The 22,179-nt window shown below is 42.5% G+C and overlaps 2 protein-coding genes across 2 annotated transcripts in view; one reads left to right on the top strand and one right to left on the bottom strand.

The window, feature by feature from the left end:
• Ccdc125 (coiled-coil domain containing 125) overlaps positions 1–5,341 on the top strand; it is a 47,962-nt gene extending 42,621 nt beyond the window's left edge. Inside the window, exon 13 of the mRNA XM_029468309.1 lies at positions 4,839–5,341. Within this exon, the coding sequence (XP_029324169.1) occupies positions 4,839–4,922 (84 nt within the window). The 3' untranslated portion in view covers positions 4,923–5,341. The remainder of the gene's footprint in view (positions 1–4,838) is intronic.
• The window catches only part of Cdk7 (cyclin dependent kinase 7), a 29,111-nt gene extending 7,237 nt beyond the window's left edge, over positions 1–21,874 (bottom strand). The window contains exons 1-9 of the mRNA XM_021179873.2: positions 21,721–21,874; positions 21,406–21,465; positions 13,463–13,496; positions 11,276–11,343; positions 9,992–10,060; positions 8,237–8,347; positions 7,163–7,281; positions 1,960–2,059; positions 580–666 (exon numbers count right to left, since the gene is read on the bottom strand). Coding sequence (XP_021035532.1) covers positions 580–666; positions 1,960–2,059; positions 7,163–7,281; positions 8,237–8,347; positions 9,992–10,060; positions 11,276–11,343; positions 13,463–13,496; positions 21,406–21,465; positions 21,721–21,786 — 714 coding nt within the window. The 5' untranslated portion in view covers positions 21,787–21,874. The remainder of the gene's footprint in view (positions 1–579; positions 667–1,959; positions 2,060–7,162; positions 7,282–8,236; positions 8,348–9,991; positions 10,061–11,275; positions 11,344–13,462; positions 13,497–21,405; positions 21,466–21,720) is intronic.
• Between the last annotated feature and the right edge of the window lie 305 nt (positions 21,875–22,179).

Consider the following 22,179-nt stretch of genomic DNA (forward strand, 5'->3'; position numbering starts at 1 on the left):
AAAAAAAAAAAAAAAAAAAAGAGAACCAAGGCATTGAGCATTTTAACTGTGAACACCCATTCTTCCTCTGAGCTACATCCCAGCCCTCTTTACTAAAGACTGAATGAAAGGAAATGTAACTTATGTCTGTGAGTGCTCACTGACAGACAGCATCTGGGACACTGGAGCTGGAGAAGGACTACACATTCATAAGCTGACGGATGAAGGCCACAATTTTAATGTTTTCCTTTGTATATTTCCCCCTTCTATCATCTGCAGTAATGAGAATAACTTATTTTTATTTATCTACCCTTTTTGAGATAGGACATCAGTACATACCTCAGGCTGGCCTGGAACTCAATATGCTAAGCAGGCTAGCCTCAAATTCCCAGATTTTCTGCCTCCCAATTAAAAAGCATGTGCCACCATAGTTTTTAAGTTAGTTCAGTGGCAGAGCACTTGTCCAGCATGGGAAAGGGCTTGGCTCAATCTCTATCACTGCAAAATTAAATAGTTAAACTTCTTCAGTGCACATATGGCTGCACTCACATATAACAAAATAACATAAGTACATTTCAAAGAAAATGCATAAAGGCTTACAGGCCACTGTTCTTCAGTTGGTGTACCCAGAGTTTCAAATATTCTTGTTAGCTGATCAAGATCTGAATCTCCAGGCAAAAACGGAACCTGAAAATAAACAGTCATTTCAATATTGTTAATTAGAGTGGTTACACACACAAAAATGCTATAAACTTTGTAATAAAAAACAAAACCCTAAACTCTGGCACAATGAAAACTTAGTCTAGCAGAGCTAGAGAGAGCGTACACACACTAACAACTTTAACAGCTGTTAAAGCGCTGATGTCCACTATCAACTTACTGCTCTTCCATTCCAAATTCACCTTCGGCCCCCTCTGTACAATGCAGACCTGGGCAGTTTTTACAAGGTGTGTCCAAGCATACACTTCTTGAAGAGTTTCCCTTAGTACCCTAAAGGAGATTTCCAATATATTCCAAACAACAGATTTTTAAAAATTAATTTTAATATTTTATTATTTCATATGTATGAGCATTTGTTTACATGTATGTCTGTGCTCCATGTCTGTGCCATCTTCTAGCTTGGAAACTAGAAGAGGGTATCAAATTCCTAGTACCAGGTGTTAGGAATTGAACCTGGGTCCTCTTTTAAGTACTAGACAGCAGTCTAGCCCCTCAAAAGCAGATTTTTGGCAAGTTATCAGAAGAGACATCCAACCCTCAGATGTCTCTTTCAACAGATCTAGATCTCAGCCCTGGAATCTCAAGTGGTGGCAATGGTGACTGCTGCTTATCTTTAGACATTAGTTCACTTATTAGCCAGTCCTTCCTGATTCCCATCCCACTGCAGCTGTGAGTGTGGGATTAGGTGGAACAGTCTCACTCTGAAACACAGGCGAACTTCTAGGTGATTCTCTCCGCCTCAGCCTCCCACGTGTAAGCCACCACACCTTGCATTATTCTTAAATGTTCCTGACCAAATTATGTGTGGTTTGTTTTCTAACTGAACCTAGAGTTGGTACAAGCTCTAACAGGAAGAATTCAGAAATGTCTCATGCTTGTGCAGAAGTATTTTATCAACTGGATTAGTTATCTTTCCAACCTCTGTGATGCTTAATCTTGTCACCCTGATGTAATTTAGAGTCAATCACCATGGAAACAAACCTCTAAGCATAACTTAATATGGTAGAACCATTACAGGGGCTGAGACCCTGGACTAGACAGGAGAGTTTTACGATGTAGTCTTTAACTCAGTGATGCTCCTTCCTCGGCATCCTGCATGCCAGGATTGTATATCATCACACCTGCTGAAACTTTTATTTAACAAACTGACTTTGCTTGTCAATTTTTTTTTCCTATAGGGATTATGATAAAAAGGTGAGTCCTAGACAATTTTCAGAACTATGTTAACAATACTTAAAAGGTGAATGATTTAGAACTTACCCTTAGAAGTAATTCTGCTAATATACAACCAACAGCCCACATGTCCACTCCCACACCATACATCCTGGCTCCAAATAATAACTCAGGAGCCCGGTACCATCTGAGAACAAAAAGAAATGTCATAGATTTGTTTCTGTTGATCAGGGCTATGACAAGGGATCACACTGTAAACTCCAAGATGATGCTGTTTACTAGGAAAACTGTTACTAGCTGTGCTGTGGTTAAGCCTTAGTACACACCTTTAGTCCCAAACAACAAAGGTAAAGTCATTTGGTAAACGGAAGCACCCATATTTGGAAGGTACTAATTGAAAGGCAGACAAAGAAATGAATCAGAGAAAGATTTGACAGAATAGGATATGCCCAACTCTTACAAGAAGGGAGGAAAAGGATGTTACTTAAGAGAGTAGTGGAGAATTGGGCGTGGTGGTGCACGGCTTTAATCCCAGCACTCAGGAGGCAGAGGCAGGGCAGATTTCTGAGTTCGAGGCCAGCCTGGTCTACAGAGTTCTAGGACAGCCAGGGCTATACAGAGAAACAGTCTCGGAAAGAGAGAGAGAGAGAGAGAGAGAGAGAGAGAGAGAGAGAGATAGATCCCTGGTTCATATTCAGGTACTGTCTGAAAAAAAAAAAAAAAGAAGATTAGACTATATTGCCAGAGTTAGTACGAGGCCAAGCAGAGCAATCCAGTCAGAGACCAAGACAGAAGCCAGATTGGATCAGTCAGCTTGAAGAGGAGTTTGAACCAGAACAGCTGTACTGAATCAGCCAGTCAGAGATAAGAAAAGAACTAGAAAAGGGGATGAGAGGGGAGAGCTTTTTTGGCAGCAAGTCTTAGAGGCTGAAAATATTCTAGACCTAGATAAGATTGTATGCAGCTAGAAGCTTCCAGGACTAGGCTAGCAGATGGAGGCAGTAAGCCTCCAGAGATGGCAATTACATCAGGTGAATAAAAGGTACTTTTACAGGGTTTCTCTGTGTAGTCCTGGCTTTCCAGGAACTCACTCTGTAGACCAGGGTGGCCTCAGAACGCATAAAGATCTGCTTGCTTCTGCCTCCCCAGTGCTGGAATTAAAGATGTGGGCCAACATGCCCAGGAAGGCTAATTTTTGAAAGATGAAGTATCCTTGCATTTCTTAGATCCCACTACTCACCATGAGTCCCACAGCGCCTGCCTTTCCAGTCCTCAAGAACATGATTGCTGAAATTCTCTCCACTTTTCTGTCATAAACTCTTTGCTCTCTACTTGACTTCCCATTAACATGCTATTTCTTACTATAAAAGCCACCTATGTCCAATTCTTTCTCTCTTATTCTTCCCTACATTTTTTTTGTTTTCAATTTTTTATTAGCCTACATTTATTTATTTATTTATTGATTGATTTTTCAAGACAGGGTTTTTCTGTGTAGCCCTGGCTGTCCTGGCAATCACTCTGTAGAACAGGCTGGCCTCGAACTCAGAAATCCGCCTGCCTCTGCCTCCCGAGTGCTGGGATTAAAGGCGTGCACCACCACGCCTGGCAACATTTATTTTTATATTTTTTTGAAACAGGGTCTTGCATAGTTGGTCCGGAGATCACTATAATTAAGGCCTGTCTTGAATTCTTTTGTTGTTGTTGTTGTTAAAGATTTTATTTATTATATGCAAGTACACTGTAGCTGTCTTCAGACACTCCAGAAGAGGTCATCAGATCTCATTATAGATGGTCGTGAGCCACCATGTAGTTGCTGGGATTTGAACTCGTGAACTTCGGAAGAGGAGTTGGTGCTCTTAACCACTGAGCCATCTCTCCAGCCCCCTGTCTTGAATTCTTGATCCTCCTGCCTCTGCATTCCCAGTGCTGAGTATTTCAGGTGTGACACTGCATCTGGCCCCAAAACTCTTCTCATCTACTTTTGTTTTTCAGGGTCTGATCATTTATCTGTTAGAATTAAAGAATGTTGGGTGAGCTGAGACTTAGAAGCAGGCACTCTCCGGGAGGAGAGTCTATGTCTCTTGGCAATCTGTTCCCAGCATCTTTGACTTCCTTCATTCTCTTGACCAGAAGTTTAGCTTCCTCCTGCTCCTCTTGTACTGCTGGTCCAGAGCAACACACTGGTGTGTGTGCTGTAGGACACATGGAGTATCAAGGCACTGCATCTCAGGTACCTCGGTTGGTCCTGAGCATTTTACCTTCTTTGTTTAAGAGCTTTCAAGCCATATACTGGCAGACATCTTCTTTGGAGACTGAAAGTTTTTAGATTCTCTTGTGGGCTGCAAGCTCAGAGGCCCAGGAGAATCTCTCAAGTCCAGGAATATCCTGCTCACTCCACCCCCACTTTTTTTAATACAATAACTAAGTTGAGAACATTCAGATTGGTATCCACAATGCAACCATGAAAAGACTTGCCCTTCCTTTCTCCAGTTCTCCTTGGTCTGTAACAACACCCCTTAAACCCTGATATAGCTGTCTCTTGTGAGGCTAGGCCAGTGCCTGGCAAATAAGGAAGTGGATGTTCACAGTCATCTATTGGATGGAACACAGGGCCCCCAATGGAGGAGCTAGAGAAAGTACCCAAGGAGCTGAAGGGGTCTGCAACCTTATGGGTGGAACAACAATATGAACTAACCAGTACCCCCCAGAGCTCTTGACTCTAGCTGCATATGTAGCAGAAGATGGCCTAGTCGGCCATCATTGGGAAGAAAGGCCCCTTGGTCTTGCAAACTTTATATGCCCCAGTACAGGGGAAAGCCAGGGCCAAGAAGTAGGAGTGAGTGGGTAGGGGAGCAGGGCGGGGGCGGGGGGGGGGTATGGGGACTTTCAGGATAGCATTTGAAATGTAAATAAAGAGAATATCTAATAAAAAATTAAAAGAAAAAACACCCCTTATTCAACAGCAGAAACACTCTGCCATGGGTGTCAAGACACCTTGCTTCATGGAAGAACCTTGTCTGTTGTTGCCACCACTGATTCGGACCTCATGACCCTTCCTTCCACTCTTCACTCAGAACATCAACAGTTACATCTGTGGCCATGTGCATCTCACAGCAAGTATGAGGTTCTCCATCATCCACTTCAACAAGTCTCTAACGACAAGCGGTTAGGAAAGGTGTTTGGCTTCATCTTGACACAGTCAATTGCCAAGGAGATACGACCAAAAAGAGCCCCATGACCTTTAAAATCTGGGATTTTATTCCCACCACTCTATTTTTGTCAGCTTCATCCATGATGTCCACTCTGGTAACCCACTGTCAATATCTTCCCAGAGCTCACGTCCTCTCTTTTTACCCAAGGTTCAGGCAACTGATACTCATAAAATTTATTTGGAAGAAGATGGCAAAATAATGTATAGGAGGATCTGTAATTTTTTTCAGATCCTTGAAAAATCTTAGGAATTAACAAATGCAGGTCAGGTGTGGTGGTGCACAACTTTAGTTCCAGTACCTGGGAGGCAGAGGCCAGCCTGGTCTACAGAGTGAGTTCCAGGACAGCCAGAGCTACACAGGGAAACCCTGTCTCAAAAAAACAAGCAAACAAAACCAGCGAATTGACATCTGTCAATCCAATATGGAGCAGACGTGAATGGGGAGTTCAAACTCGTCCTTTGATACACAGAGTCTGAGGCCAGCCTAGGTTATATGAGACCCCATTTCAAAAGGAAGAAAAGAAAACAAAGCCACTATGACAATTATAAAAATCTGTGGGGGTTTTTAGTATGGGATTGTTTTTTTATTTCCTGTTTTGACACATCAAAACTATGAACAACACCCACAACATTTTATAATATAAAATACAAATATTAATGCTTTGAATAGAGAATTTACATCCATACCTGCTATAAGATCAGTATTGATAAATGTAATAAACAAGGCCAATAAATAAAGTTGAAATAGAAGTTGTAGCTTATCTTAACTAAAATGTAAAAGCAAAATAAATTACTTATTCTCAAAACTTACTGTGTATGAAGCTAAACTGTGTGTGAGTATTTTTGAGAGTGGAACAGATGGCTCAGTTAGATTCCACCACACATCCCCATCAAGCATGCAGGCCTGAGGTTAATCCCAGCTCCCAAGGCTGGAGAAGTAGAGGAGGAGGATCCGGATTCACTGGTCAGCAAGCCGTGCCTATCACCTAGCTCCAGATCCCAATGAGATACTATCTCAAAAACCACGGTGGAGGGCCGGGCTCAGTGGGTAAAGTGCTTGCTGTATAAGCGTCGGAACAGGATTCTGGATTCCCAGCACTCACATCGATGCCGGGCTATCTTGGTAGTTCACCTGTGCTCGGGGAGATAGATAGGGCTGCCCACAACAAGCTAGGTGTTTAAACTGATTGAATCTATATAAAATGGAGGGAGACTGAACAGACTTGATTTCAACTTCAGTCACCAAACATAAGCACCCATATACTTGACCACCACCCCCACACATCCATGCACACGTGCGTGCGCACAAACACACAGAGTGTAGACAGCTCTCAAGGAACCAAACCACACTTAAAGCTGTCCTTTGGCCTCCATACACACAAGTGCCCTCACTCCCATATACACAAAAGAAATAAAACATTTGCCTAGCAAGTCCAAGACACCATGTTATACCCTGAGGTTAGAAATCCAGGCTACCTGTATGTATTGGTTTTTCGAGACAAGTGTTTTACTGCATAACAGCCTTGGCTGTCCTGGAACTCATGCTGTGGACCAGACTGACATCAAAAGAGATCCACCGGGGCTGGTGAGATGGCTCAGTGGGTAAGAGCACCCGACTGCTCTTCTGAAGGTCCAGAGTTCAAATCCCAGCAACCACATGGTGGCTCACAACCATCCGCAACGAGATCTGGCGCCCTCTTCTGGAGTGTCTGAAGACAGCTACAGTGTACTTACATATAATAAATAAATAAATCTTTAAAAAAAAAAAAAAAAAAAGAGATCCACCTTGTCTCTGCCTCCCAAGTGCTGGGAATAAATGAGCTCAAAACCATGCCCAGTTTACAATAATTTTCTGAATTAAAAAAAAAAAAAAGTTACTGGGACACTCAATACTTAGTTTATCAAAAATATCCAGTTGAAGGACTGAGTTAGATTCTGTCGGAAAGAGCTATGTGCTTTTACTGTGGTAAAGTAGACATAATATAAAAAGGACTGTATTCTGAGAACCTATCAAGAGTGACTCACTCCTAAGTTCTGAAAAGGTATTTCAGAGAAGCCTGTTCAATTCTGTGTTCTTACCTGGTCACAACTTGATGTGTGTAAGCCCTATTGGGGCTCCCAAATGATTTGGCCAGGCCAAAATCTGCCAGTTTCAGAACTCCATTCTCATCTAACAACAAGTTGTTTGGTTTCAGATCCTGTATCAAGCAGTTATCAATACAAACAAAATGAAGCAGGATTAGAGGAAAACAACACAGGGATACATTTAGTTAGACTGCTTTACTTACTTAGGTAATCAAGACAGCGTAGCCCAGTCTGGCTTTGAATTCACTATCATCAAAAAGATGACCTTGAACTTCTGATGCTTCTGCCTCTACGCTAGAGTGCTGGGACTAAGGGTTTACCGAATGTGGGGTTGAGGACTGAACCCCAGGGCTTCATATATGTTTGGCATCCACTTTACCAACTGAACTATGGCCCAACACCAGTTAACTTTAAAACTCAGAGAACAAAGCTGGGTGTAATGCATGCCTTTAATCCCAGCACTTGGGAGGCAGAGCCAGCCTGGTTTACAGATTGAGTTCTGTCTTAAAAACCAAAGGGTAGTAGAGGACCTTAGACAACGAGAGATCAAAATGGATATGACGGCATGCACCAGTAGTCATCATAAGCACAGAGCCAGCCTAGGTTACAGGGGAAGGTGCTATAGTCAAAACAAAAACAACCAACGGACTGGCAAGGTGGCTCATCAGTTAGAGCCATTTGCAGTAAATGTAATGACCTAATTTGATTCATAAACCCCTCAAAGTGGCAGAAGAGAACTGACTCCTGGGAGTTTTCATCTGACTTCCACAATGTACTGTGGCACATACCCAACTACAGTCATGCACCTGGACTCTCACACACAGACACATGCACTTGAAATACGTAAAACAAAACTCCAACTGACCACTGACAAAAAGTTTAATCAAACTTAAGCAGCAACATTAAAAGTCAGATGTGGTAGACATGCTCACAACTTTCTGGCCTTCAGGAGTTAATGCAGAAAACCATGAATTTGAAGCCAACTGGGCTGCAAGGCAAATTCCTGGCCTTCCTGGAATACAAAGCAAGACCTCTCACAGATAGATGGATCATTCCTTAGAATCTTACCCTGTGTAGAATCCAATGCTGATGTAAATATTCTAAGCCCTGAAGAGTCATCAACATGTAGGCTTTAATGTGGGATGGTGTCAACACAAGACTGTTATCCTTTATTATAACCTATAAAATAGACAGGCAATATACAGCTATGTTTCATTATTCCAAATGAGCTCTAGCAAATAACTTACTGATTTAAAATTAATATATTCATATCAAGAATTTCTATGGTATATTATCCAACTCTCCTTTAAAAGGTGTTGTATGAGCTGGGCATGGTGGCGCATGCCTTTAATCCCAGCACTTGGGAGGCAGAGGCAGGCGGATTTCTGAGTTCAAGGCCGGTCTGGTCTACAAAGTGAGTTCCAGGTCAGCCAAGGCTACACAGAGAAACCCAGTCTCTAAAAACGAAAAAAAAAAAAAAGGTGTTGTAAGACTTTCCAGAATTAAGCGGTTAAAAGAGAATATCATTAGTTTGGGTGGTAAGCAATGCTGTGTATCCTACAGCTCTGGCTTGGAAGTGTCAAGTATCTGTGGGTTTCCTTGCCCCTTCTAGCAAGTGCATGCTTTGGGAAACCACTTCATCCCAGCTCAGCTCACATGGTAAAGGAAGACTGGCCTGAGCTCTACCTGAACTCCACAGTATAACCTCTTGGCAGGAGAAAGGCTGCTTAAGAACAGACACATATCGGGGCGTGGTGGCCCATGCCTTTAATCCCAGCACTTGGAAGGCAGAGACAGGCAGATTTCTGAGTTCAAGGCCAGTCTGGTCTACAGAGTGAGTTCTAAGCAATTGTGGTAGAATTAAAGGAGACCAAGCATTTCCTTACAGCGGTAATTAAACTAAGACTTTATGTCTTGAAATGGCCTGGGAAAGAGTGAAAATGTATGCCCATGACGGAAGGCAACAGAGGGAAAGAGGACTGAATCCAATGAGATGGCCTGGAAGCTCTGCCAGTCAGCTTGTTATTAGACTTATTGGTTCCTTTTTATTCCCGGGCAGCACTTTCTTGTATAAGTGACTGTGTATACATCCTCTAGATAATAAAACACATTTTAGCTGTTTCTAGTTTTAGTGAACACCCACACACCAAGTGTTTTCTCTTGGATATGTAACATACAGTGGTTGCTAGAGCACATAACTGTTAATAATGACTGTAGTATTACTGGTATTATTACACACACTATATATAGTACTGGTGAATTAGAGCTACTGATGCGGGGACACTGGTCTATATCTAGTGCATTCCTTTGCTTGATGCTGTCATAAAATTCCCTTTACCTTTGATCTGATAGTAAACATGTCTTTAATTTTTAACAAACTGTACTGCTTTCCAAAGGGACTGTATAATTTGGACTCAAACCAGCAATGTATAAGAATTTTAGTTTTAATTCCTTGGACGATTAGTGTTTTGGAGATTTAATTAATAAAAAGCCTGCAACTTTTATAAAGAAACTTGATTTTCTAAAAGAAGACATTAACCTTTAATAATATGGAGATAAATGTAAAATTGTCAAGTCTAATGTGTTAAAAAAAATGTTAGTAAGTTAAAGGGAACTTGGTAAAATGCCAATAAAATCTTAATCTCTGTACATAATACTAGAAGTACAATTAAATATAAAGAAATTAGAGATCTTTTGACTTCTGCAAAATTAAGCCTTTTTTTTTTTTTTTTTTTTTGCATCAGTATTTTCTTAAAGCAGAATAAACATGCAGGTTTCTCTTTCACTAAGGAGAGGAATAAGTCTCCAGGAATCCTATCTTACCTCGAGGTCAGTTTCCATAAAATCAAAGACCAGGCTAATGTTAGACTTATGTCCAAATGCATCAAGGAGCTGCAAAGGGAAAAAAAAAAATCAAGTTAAATTGTTATTTTTTATTTAATAATATTGGAATTTATTGTTGGTGAGTAATTTTTTTTAAATTATGTTTGCTTTTCCCACACATGCTACTGGTAAACCCAGGGCCTTCAGCATGCTAGGCAAGTGTTCTACCACTAAGATACATCAACCAGTGCTTGGATTTTTGAGATCATTATATGTCACGTCGACCTAAAACTTGCTATGAAGTCCAGGCTGGCCTTTAACTTACTCCTCCTGCTCTGCCTCCACCTCTCATGTGGTTATAAATAAGTAATATAAATATGCATTGCCTGGCTTAAATTTTTAAACTTATGCTGGCAATTTCCTGTGAATCTGAGACTCCTTTATTAAATTTAACATTTGCCCTATTTTTTAACAGGAATTAGTATTCTTGGGTACAAAAATATTAACCCATTTAACAAACTCACTAAAAACTTAAGAACTGCTTTCTCTAAAATCCGAGAATTAGAATAAATTAATTAATAAAAAGTTCACAGCTCTGGCAATGATGACTCATGCCTTTAATCCCAGCACTCAGGAGGCAGAGGCAGGCAGATTTCTGAGTTCGAGGCCAGTCTGGTCTACAAAGTGAGTTCCAAGACAGCCAGGGCTACACAGAGAAACCCTGTCTCAAAAAAAAAAAAAAAAAATCTCGTCATGCATGGTGACACATGCTTTTGGTCCCATCACTTGGGAGGCAGAAGCAAACAAATCCTTGAATTCAAGGCCAGTCAGGGCTACACAGAGAAACCCTGTCTTGAACAAAACAAAAATCAAACAAAAATTCCTAAGCAAAATTCGTAAGAAACGTCTTGCTAGGTACAGGATACATACTTGCATTTCCAGTGCACAAACTACAGTAACTGAACTGAAACCCACTGCAGCCCACACACGGGCTAAAAGGTTCTCAGTTTAAATGTAAGCTGCTGCTTTTAACCATTGGATACAAAATCATTTCTGACAAAATTAGCCTGTATGGAGACATCTAATTCCTTTCCTCAGTCATATGTATAATATAACGACACTGCTCACAGCAAAGGTGGACTAGAAAGTATACTTCAAGCTAATCAGCCTTCAGTGGTCTGCAAGGTTACCTACATCAGTGCACCATACTGAGCCTCTGATCAGTACCCATCATATTCAGAATACAGAGGATCCCAAAGGGCAAACAGCTTAGATCATACTCACACCAATTATATTTGGATGACTGAGTTCCTGTAAGAGCTTTATCTCCCTTAAAGCTGTTCTATTTATACCTATAGAAAAAGAATGTAAAAAATGAACAAAAATTCTGAAATATCAAACCTTTTACAAATGTACTTTTTGAAAAGGCCATTCAGAAAAATAGACATTTTACATACACAAAGAGAGTAACTTTAACTATTTTTATGAGAATTTTTTTTCACATTGTTTTAAGGTAGCTTAACACAGTATATGAAAAATGGCAAGTACTTCTCTCTAGTATATCATTCTGAAGTTATTACAATAGCATAAACAGACATGTAACAAATATGTGGTAATAGGGCCTTTTCTCTTGTCCTATAAACATTAGAGGAAGACTGTGTGCTAATAGCAAATTAGCACTAACGTTATCCTTTTTCAATACGAAAGATAGAAATCAACATTACAGCAGTGCCAGCACTTTCCCAGATGGCTTTTTCATAGTAACTATTAGTTGGTGGCTAAATAGGACCTAACATTCTAAGAGGCTTGAAAATAAGAAATAAACCTATCCCCAGTGTGTCCATTCTACAGGAACTTTGTGATCCTCTAGGAAGATGTAACTTTTTCAAAGCAAGGAGCACAGCAGAAATGCAAAACAGCAGCGATCTACAACACCCAAAGCAGCAGTGAGGGCACCCAGACCAGGCACCAAAGCCCTCACTGCCTGCCACTCACAGAACGTGACAGCTCCTTGCGATGCTTACATGCTCACTCTTTCTTTCTTCCTCTTTCTCTCTTTCTTTTAAAAGATTTATATTTTTACTTATTTATTTATTTAATGAGTACACTGTAGCTGTATAGATAGATGTGAGCCATCATGTGGTTGCTGGGAATTGAACTCAGGACTTCTGCTCACTCTGGCCCAAAGATTTACTTGTTATATGTAAGTACACTGTAGCTGTCTTCAGACACACCAGAAGAGGACATCAGATCTCATTACACATGGTTGTGAGCCATCATGTCGTTGCTGGGATTTGAACTCAAGACCTTTGGAAGAGCAGTCAGTACTCTTAACCGCTGAGCCATCTCTCAAAACATGTGGTTTCTAACTGGACTCACTTTATTCTCTAGTGTACTAGTTCTCAGCCTTCCTAATGCTGAGACCCTTTAACACTGTTTCTCATGCAGTGATGACTCCCAACCATAACATTATTTTCATTGCTACTTCACAACTGTTATTTGCTACTGTTATGAATCCTAATGTAAATATCTGTTGTGGATAGTCCTGGGTTGTTTGTATTTTGATGCTAATTAGCTCTCCAGGGAGGGGCTGCAATCAAGGAATGAGTCACATACTCAGGTGACTTCTTGCAAACCATCCCCTAATGAATAAAGGTGCCAATCGTGGGTGAGTAGGCGGGACTTTGGGGTTGGACAGAGGAAGAGCAGGAGAGCTAGGCCTCTTTGGACAGAGACAGTGAGACAAGATGTAACTATGAGTGTCTCCTGGTCTCGATGGCAGATCTGTCAGAATTTACCACTAGAGGAGTTAGATTTTTTTTTTTTTTAGACAGGATTTATCTGTGTAGCCCTGGCTGTCCTGGAACTCACTCTGTAGATCAGGCTGGCCTAGAACTCAGAAATCCGCCTGCCTCTGCCTCCCAAGTCCTGGGATTAAAGGCGTGCGCCACCATGGCCGGCGAGGATTTATATTTAATAAGGTTTACAAAATTAGGATTTTAGTTCCTGCACCCAGTGATTTGAGTTACTGTGGTTTCAAACTAAGTTTGTGTGGTGTTTTCCTTCTTGCAGCAGCTCATCTGGGTTCAAGAGAGAAAGGCAAGGGAGCAAAGCATGGGTTTGCCTGATGTGCACCACAAAGGTCATGGGGAATTAGAAGCATGGGGCTGGCTTGGTAGCGACCCACCAGTGGGAAGTTAGTGAGCTGGGTGGAGACATTTCAGGAGCTCTGGGCCAGACAGTTTCCATGAGATAAGAACCAAGGAAGAGGCACAAGCACAGGAACACACTGGTTCATTTTTTTAATATTTCTTGCAACAAACATCTGTTTACATCGCAATGGGGTCCTGATCTCAGGTTGAGAACTGTTGCTCTAGAGACACTACAGTAACTCTACTGAACTATTATTAACCCTCATTGGCATTTTCCTCAGAACATCTCCTATTTGATCAAATTACAGGTAACACTTACCATCCTTAGCTTCTGACCTGTGTCCAAGTTTGATCTGGGAGAGAAAGAGGGAAGAAAAAAAAGCCAAGATACATATATTAATAATGTGTAGAGAGGATGGAGATGGAGCAGGGGTTGAAAACACTGACTGTTTCCAAAGGATCTATGTTGTTTCTCAGCATTCACACAGCAGCTCGCAGTTCTAGTGGGATCCAATGACAACTTCTGACCGTGGATGGTATCAAGCATACAAGTGGTGCACAGACTACTGATACATAAAATAATACAAGTTTTAAATAAAACCAACGGAAACCTCAGAGTGTGTGAGATTAATGAATAATCAGAATGCACAAAGACTTAGCTAGCACCTGTAGTCTTAGCTCCTGGGACATAGCAAGGCTCTGCATCAGGCAAACGCAAACAGCGGGGACAGGCGGTGCATTGCCTTCCTCCATCTCAACTCTTCTTTCTTTCTTTTTTTTTTTTTTTTTTAAAGATTTATTTATTATACGTTAGTTCACTGTAGCTCTCCTCAGACACTCCAGAAGAGGGCAGCAGATTTTTGTTACGGATGGTTGTGAGCCACCATGTGGTTGCTGGGATTTGAACTCAGGACCTTTGGAAGAGCAGTCGGTGCTCTTAACTGCTGAGACATCTCTCCAGCCCTTATCTCAACTCTTATAAAGCAGGAAAGCAGGTCTCTGAGTTTGAAGTTACCCAGGGTTTACATATTGAGTTCTAGATCCTGTCTTAAAAAAATATAACAACAACAACAACAACAAAAAAAAAACAAATTAGCCACAGTAAAATGTAACTCAGGAGGACAGCCAGAAATCCAAAGGAGTCATAGCATGGTTAACAGCAGAGTGTGAGCTCCAACACATAAAACCAAAGAAGAATCAAGTTTCTACTCTAAGGTTCTGCACTAACTGTGCAAACAACTAAATTTACCAACAATAAATATCTTGGACCTGAAAGCTGGCTCAATTGAGGCCAAACTCTACAATCCAGGTTAAGCCCCTGGACCTACAATTTAACTCCCACAAGTTAACTCTCTGACCTTCAGAGCAGGCTGTGGTACATGAATACACACAAAATAATTGTCTCCTTTATATCCCCCGTTCCCCGACCTCCACTTTTGGTTTTTGAGACAGAGGAGTGGAATATGATGGTTTCCTCTGCCCAGGAAGTGGCATTTAGGTCTACCCTGGTTGGAGTAGATGTGGCCTTGTTGGAATAGGTGTGGCCTTGTTGGAGTAGGTGTAGCCTTGTTGGAGGTGTGTCCCTGTGACTGTGGGCTTTAAGACCTTCATGTTAATAATCCTGCATTTTTCACAAAGCAAACTTACAACATGTGATAGATTAAAAACAAACAAACAAACAAAGCCAGTAACACTGAATGAACACCACAAACTCTACAAAGCAATGGCCATCCCAAAGAACAGTTTGTTCCTTATACTTTATACAAGGGCTGGAAAATTCTCCTAACTGTATACTGCGGGGCAATTGCTGAGGGGGAATAAAGGGAGTGGGACAAAACCCGGAGTCCTGCCAGAGTTTCAGTGTTTTGGCCAGAGAGAACAGGTTTTTAGTCTCAGGCATCCCAGAAGCAGCTGGACACTGAGGAGGAGTTGAGAACAAAATGGAAGCCCCGGGGGCCGAATGGAGGAGAGGGCAGGGAGAGAGGGGGCACTGGGGTTGATGTTAACTGGGAATGCTTGAGCGGTTTGGGTTTTTAGTTCTGTATCAGGCTCCTGAGTAGAATGGGAGGCGGTGTTGGTTTTGCAAGAGTCTCCAATATTAAAAAGTTGTTGGGTGATGGATGATTGGGGGCAAGGAGCTATGGAGTTAGGTGAGGCTTTGTCTATGAGTTGGAGAAGAGATACCTCTCTCTGGTTGAATGGAGGGAGGGAAAGTAAGGGGAGAGGCAGGCAGTAGCTCCTTTGTTTTTTTAATGGAGTCTTGCCCTTGAGAGGGAGAGGGAGGGGTAGGAGGAGGGGATAATTTATTTAGTTTTTCCTCCTAGACATAAGGAGGCAGAGGTTGGTAGATGGATTTTACTTCTCTTATTAATTGGGTAACGGCTGTGAGATCTGAAATAGAGTGGTTTTTAGGATCTTTGGGTTTAACTGACTGAGGGGGCTCAGGACTGTGTTGCTATCAGTTTGTCTTATTTTAGATGGCCCTATGGATTGCTGAATGGCAGCTAAGTTTGGGGGGAAAAAAATCACAGGACGGTATTTTTCTTATTTGGGTATCTCTGTTTTTGATGAGAGAAGCTACTTGGATCTATGAGTCTGGGCTATAAATATTATCATTGGTCATGCATGGCACTATCTGAAGGACTTCCTCCCAAAACAAGGAGGCTTGTTTAGTAAGGCATGGATTTCTCTGGCCTGGGGTGATGTTTTATGTGATGGTGAGTTGCCCATGATAAAAAAGAGAAGCGCTTATCCAATGGGAATGTTCCCTTGGCCTATTTGTCTTGGGATTCCACAGAGGTCCAAAACGCTAAGCCTTCCCACAGATTTAAGAACTGGCAGCCGCCCTGTGGCTTTTACATGGCTGCTACATTAACAGGTTTTCTTTTTGTTTTAAGGAGAAGTTAGATAAAGAGTCTTTGACAACACCTGTTGCAGGCTATCAGCATTTAGACAGAGGCCAGAGGGACCTTCGGCCAACACCAGATAGTAGCTCTGGCCAGGAGGCTTCAGTTGCCCCTTTAGTGTCTAAATCTACGCCATGGCGCTGACTGAAAGCACAGTAGGAAAAGACAGACTGATTGTTTCCAGAGGTGTGGGTGGGCTCACCTTTCTGCAGTATCCGATAGGTGCAGTCATGTCTGTTTGAGAGCCCCCACGTTGGGCGCCAAATGTGGGCCGTATGGGCTTTCCATGGAAATCTCTGGCCAAGCCTGGCACAAGGGTTCTGGGGAAGGGAAGCAAGTGCAGGCAGGGAGGGGAAGTTGCTTCCTTTCACTGGAACCTTCACACCAGGCCTGGTCAGAGATTTCCATGGAAAGCCTATGGTACTCAGGCCCACAGTACACTAAAAAAAGAACTTTCTATTTACAAGTGGGCCATGTATTACAGTACAAAACATAAGACAGTGACAAACTGATTATGAAATTTACATGGGAAAGAACTTCAAACAGACAGACAGTAAGAGCAGAGTAACCCCTGAAGCCCTCTATCGTACAGATTTAAGTGACTACTATTTTGCCATGCTTACATCAGATAAAACATTTTTAAAAACACCACCAAGACTTCATTCCATTCCCTTTATACATGTAAGCTGTCCCTAACATCCACAAGTAGACAGTGGCCATGTATTCCCACCCACTAGACACAAATACTTTAAATACTTAAAAAATTTCAAAACAAAACACAATGATATAGAATAGGGATATTGCTCAATGATAAAACACTTGCCTAAAATGCTTAAAGCCCTGGGTTCAATCTACAGATATACTCATGCAGACACACGTGCATATATATAAATAAAATATTAAGGGAGATAGGGGTCCTGGGAGAATGGCACAGTAGTAACACTGGTTCTGCAAACATAAGAACCTTAATCAAATCCCCAGTACCCATGGAAAAGGCCAGTCATGGCCGTATGGGCCTGAAGTCCCATCACTGGAGGACTGGGACAGAAAGATCCAGGATAGCAAGGGTCTGGTTTTATTGAGACCTTGTCTCAAAGGCAAAAAGCCATGGAATGTCTTACTCTAGCTAGTGCGTGGGCAGACCTGAGCATTCATGTGTATGCACCACACCCCCCAACACACACACACACACACACACACACACACCAACACACTGATCCAAGACAGACTACACACACACATACACACACATATTGTTTTTTGTTTTTTTGAGACAGGGTTTTATATAATTTTTTTAAAACAGTATTTATTGCCGGGTGTGGTGGCGCACGTCTTTAATCCCAGCACTTGGGAGGCAGAGGCAGGCGGATCTCTGAGTTCAAGGCCAGCCTGGTCTACAGAGTGAGTTCCAGGACAGCCAGGGCTACACAGAGAAACCCTGTCTCGAAAAACCGAAAAACAAAACAAACAAACAAAAAAAACCAAAAAACCAAACAAACAAACAAATAAAAAAACAGTATTTATTTTATATGTTGGGGTGTTATGCCTGCATAAATATTTGTGTGGATCACATCTACACCTTGTGCCTGTGGAGGGCAGAGGATGTCAGATCACCTGGAACCAACACTTGTTAGCTACCGGTAACATGAGTTCTAGAAACCAAACTTGGGTTTCTATAAAAGCAGTTACTGCTCTGAACTGCTAAGTTACATAAGCCATACTTCAAGAAGCCCAAGTTATAGTAAATCCAAAAGCAGTTTAATTGCTCTTTTTCTTTATCAAATTAAAGAGGGTGTTAACAAGTGAGTATCAGTAGAAATTATGAGTGCTGGAAACTGAAGCTTCACAGCACCAAATCCTCAAATGTTCACAGAGCTAAGTGATGTCCCACAAACCAGCCACTCCAAATGTCCTGGACATAAAGTTCAGTTAAAGAAACTGAAAAGCCAAACAAAAGAAAATATAGCATATTAAAAGCCTTTGCTTAATAAGTACTTTTTTTTTTTTTCCGAGACAGGGTTTCTCTGTGTAGCTCTGACTGTCCTGGAACTCACTGTGTAGCCCATGCTGGTCTTGAACTCAGAAATCCACCTGCCTCTGCCTCCCAAGTGCTGGGATTAAAGGTGTGCTCCACCATTGCCCGGCAAATTCTTAATGCTAATGAATGTTAAAAGAAGCAAGAAAACCCACTTGTATCTACAATTACAAAACCCAATATGTCAACCATATGAAAAGATTTTATTAGTCAACTCAAGGTTTTCTTTGATTCAGATACCAGAGTGTACTATGTTTTTTCTCAACTTCTAGACTCGGATGACCCTCCTAAGTGTCTCTGAGAACATGCTCAACTGTATCCATCTGTCCTGACTCAATGGTGAAGAGCACACTGACTGCTCTTCCAGAGGATCTAGGTTTGATTCTCAGTGACCATATAAGAGCTCACAACCATCTGTAAGACCTGTCCCAGGGAATAAAACATTCTTTTGGTTTCTATACATAGCTGTACAGACAGACATGCTGGCAAACACCCACACACATAATAAACAAACACATGCCTACAGATGTGGCCATCACAGCCCCAGGAATAATGTTAGTAGATTCTCGTGGGCAATGCACTCAGACGGAAGGATGTCAGAGTCTGGCAGTGGCATGAAGATGATATAGAGTAAAGAGCTGCAAAGAACAGGGAAGCAATGGGAAACACTTGTTTTGGTGTATTTAAAAGGCACCTCTAGGTGGAGAGACATCTGAGTGAAATAGAATTCAACTACACCAAGTTCTCGAGACAAAACAGGGCAACAGGAAGAAAGAGAAAATACAACAATCCTGGGACTAGAACAAATCTAACACGTTCAAGGAATAGAAAGGTGAGCGTGGCTGGGATGGTGAGCCATAAGTAGACCTGGTAATAACAAAGACAGCAGCAGAGAGAAGAGGGGAGGATGGGAGCGGCTCACACCAGGAATACCATCATTGAGAGGCTGGAACAGGAAGACTAATAGGAGTGTGCCTGGGCTACAGAGTTCCTGTCTCAAGAAAAAGGAAACGTTCTAGTGTTTTGTTGTTTCTTCTGGTGTTTGGATATGGTTCTGGTGCTTGTTTTCCACAACAGCAGGCTTCACATGTACTAGGCAAAGGTTCCACCTACTAAGCCTAGGCCTTATTTGTTTGTTTGTCTTGTTTTGTTTATTTTTATTTTTTTTTGTTTTTGTTTTTTTTTGAGACAGGGTTTCTCTGTGCAGCCCTAACTGTCCTGGAACTCACTCTGTAGACCAGGCTGGCCTCGAACTCAGAAATCTGCCTGCCTCTGCCTCCCAAGTGCTGGGATTAAAAGCATGCACCACCAGTGCCGGGCATGTAAATTTTTTTTTTTTCTGTCGCTGTCTTCAGACACTAGGAGAGGGCATTGGATCTCATTACAGATGGTTGTGAGCCACCATGTGGTTGCTGGGAATTGAACAACGAACCTCTGGAAGAACAAGCAGCTGAGCCATCTCTCCAGCCTTTTACTTTCTATTTTGAGACAGGGTCTTACTAAATTGCCTGTGCTAGCCTTGAAATTTACTCTTTAGCTCAAGAAGGTCCTGAACTTTATGTATATATGTCTTTAAGGGTGCACAAATGTAGGTGTAAGTATGTATGTTTGTGTGTGTGCATATGCAGGCATGTGTACAGGCTAGAGGCAACTCAGTACTGGCTAGAGGCCAACTCAGATGTTCTTCCTCAGACACTGTCTACCTTGTTTCTGTGAGAAAGTGTCTCTCACGGGCATCTACCACGTAGGAAATGCTACACGGAGGCAGCCTCTGGGATATGCCTATCTCTACCTACCCAGTTCTGGAAAATGCTACCATTTGATTCTCTTGCTTCAGCCTTTGGAGTAGCTGGGCTTACAGAAATAGGCCACCACGCCCAGCCAAGGCACTTGCTACCAAGCCAGGTCTCAGTCCCTGGAACCTACAAGGCAGAGAGAGAAAACAGGCTCTCTCTGCAGTTGTCCTGGATCCTGCACATGTCCTGTGGCACACAAGCGCCCCCACCTGAAAATATTGATACAAAAATAATGTCTTAAAATAAAACAATGATAATAACAGAATCACTGAAAAGACAGCAAGCCAAATACCAAATGAATGAAAAGGGGAGGCTGCCAGATGCAAGTGTGATTCTCCATACTTCAATGGAGTTATGAGATTACAAAGGAAACAACAGATTCAAAGTAGCACAGGAATACAGAGCTCAACTATAACAGGCCCTGAGTTCTATGCAGAGTCACCATGAGCTGGCTATAGATGTCAGCAGAAGAACGAAGCACAACCAACTGCTCTGTTCTAATGCCTCCGCATTCCTAGCTGTGCGATCTTCAAGCCATCTAACTAGCCTCAGGTACCTCAAAGGGAAGGCAAAGACACTTTACCTATTTCACGGGCTATTTGGAGGTTAAGTGGGGGAAGAAAAAAAAAAAGTCAAAAGTGTTTGGCACACAGGAAATTATATCAGGGTGTTGTTAATGAATTTAAGTTTTAAAAATACTTAAATCTTTCTAGAAATTACACTATTATCAGTATTGCTGATGCCAATGAAAACCTTTGTGTATAGATAACACACCTTTAACAACCTTCGGCATGGAAAGACCATGCCATCCAAAGGGACTGAAGAGACACTGTCCTTGCCTCCATAGCCAACAACCAACTTTTAGGGAATGAAACGTTTTAACTTGAACAAAAACCGTTTCAGCCCGAGTTCCATCTTGAAACACAGGACACTAATAAATACTACTGTCTGGTTTTTGTTTTTATTTTTTTTTGGGGGGGGTGGGGGTGGTTTTCGAGACAGGGTTTTTCTGTGTAGCCCTGGCTGTCCTGGAACTCACTCTGTAGACCAGGCTGGCCTCGAACTCAGAAATCCACCTGCCTCTACCTCCCGAGTGCTGGGATTAAAGGCGTGCGCCACCACACCCGGCATAAATACTACTGTCTATAGAGTTCTTGTAACTCCTTCAATCAGTGTGACTGTGGGCAGTAATATGAAGCCAAAGGTAACCCATGTCTGTAATCCCCGGCACTCGGAGGCAGAGGCAGAAGGATTTCCACGAGTTGGGAGACCAATCTGGACTCCATAGCAAGACTGTCTCACAGACAGATAGCCATCCATCAACTGTTAATGTACGGGCATTTTCTCTCTTAGAGTTGCCTGGCGTGGTGGAGTACGCCTGCAAACCTGCAAACCCCCAAACTACACAAAGCAAAAGGGTTAAGGCTCGCAGCAAGTTCTAAATCGCGAGGTCCGTGCCAGCAAGGGCTATGTGGCAAGCAAGACGCAAAGACTAGAGAGGAAACAACATAAAAAGGCAACTCACTTTCTTAATGGCGACGATTTGGTTGGTGTTCTTGTCCCTGGCCTTATAGACCGTCGCAAACTAGAAAGGGGAACAGTAACAAAGTCGTAAGAGGTCTTTCTTTACCTGCTGGTTGGTTTTTGGCCCTTCCCCACCTCCCCCTTTAAGAACAAAGAAACCCTGATTCTGGAGGGGACTGGCCACGGCCCGCTACGTGGTCTGGAGGCCTCTTCTCCAGCAGGGAAGCAGCAGCTCAGGGATGGTGACAAGGGGACCGACCAGCCGGCGGTAGCCAGGCTGTGCCTGCCTGCGCGAGAACTCAGCCCAAGGCCTCACCTGTCCCTCTCCGAGGAAGTCCAGTTTCTCATAGCGCTTCGCTCGAGACTTCACGTCCACAGCCATGCGAGTGAGAAACCAGACCTGGGAACCCAAGCTAAGCCCTCCACCCCGCAGGAATTTAAAGCGTCCAACAGCTACTTCCGGTCGCTGGACGCACACGACCTACGGGTCCCGCCCATACTTCCGCTGTGGGCGGGGCCACTCCTACGGAAGCTGAGTTGGGCCGCGAACCCTGCCCTTCCCCGCTGCCACGTGCACACAGTACCTGGAAGCTGTGCTGTCCTAGACTGCAGTCAGTGTTCATGTTACTGGATTTTGTCTTTAACGTGGATTTTTTTTTTTTTTTTTTTTTTTTTTTTTTTTCCAAAGATGATAGGCCAGGGTTCTGACATGGTATTTCTAAGTTCGGAATGTAGCAGAAGTGTAAGGGCTTGTCCTTGCAGCTGTCTTGTTTTG

This window comes from Mus caroli, chromosome 13 (genome assembly GCF_900094665.2).
Source record: "Mus caroli chromosome 13, CAROLI_EIJ_v1.1, whole genome shotgun sequence".
In the NCBI taxonomy this organism is placed as follows: Eukaryota; Metazoa; Chordata; class Mammalia; order Rodentia; family Muridae; genus Mus; species Mus caroli.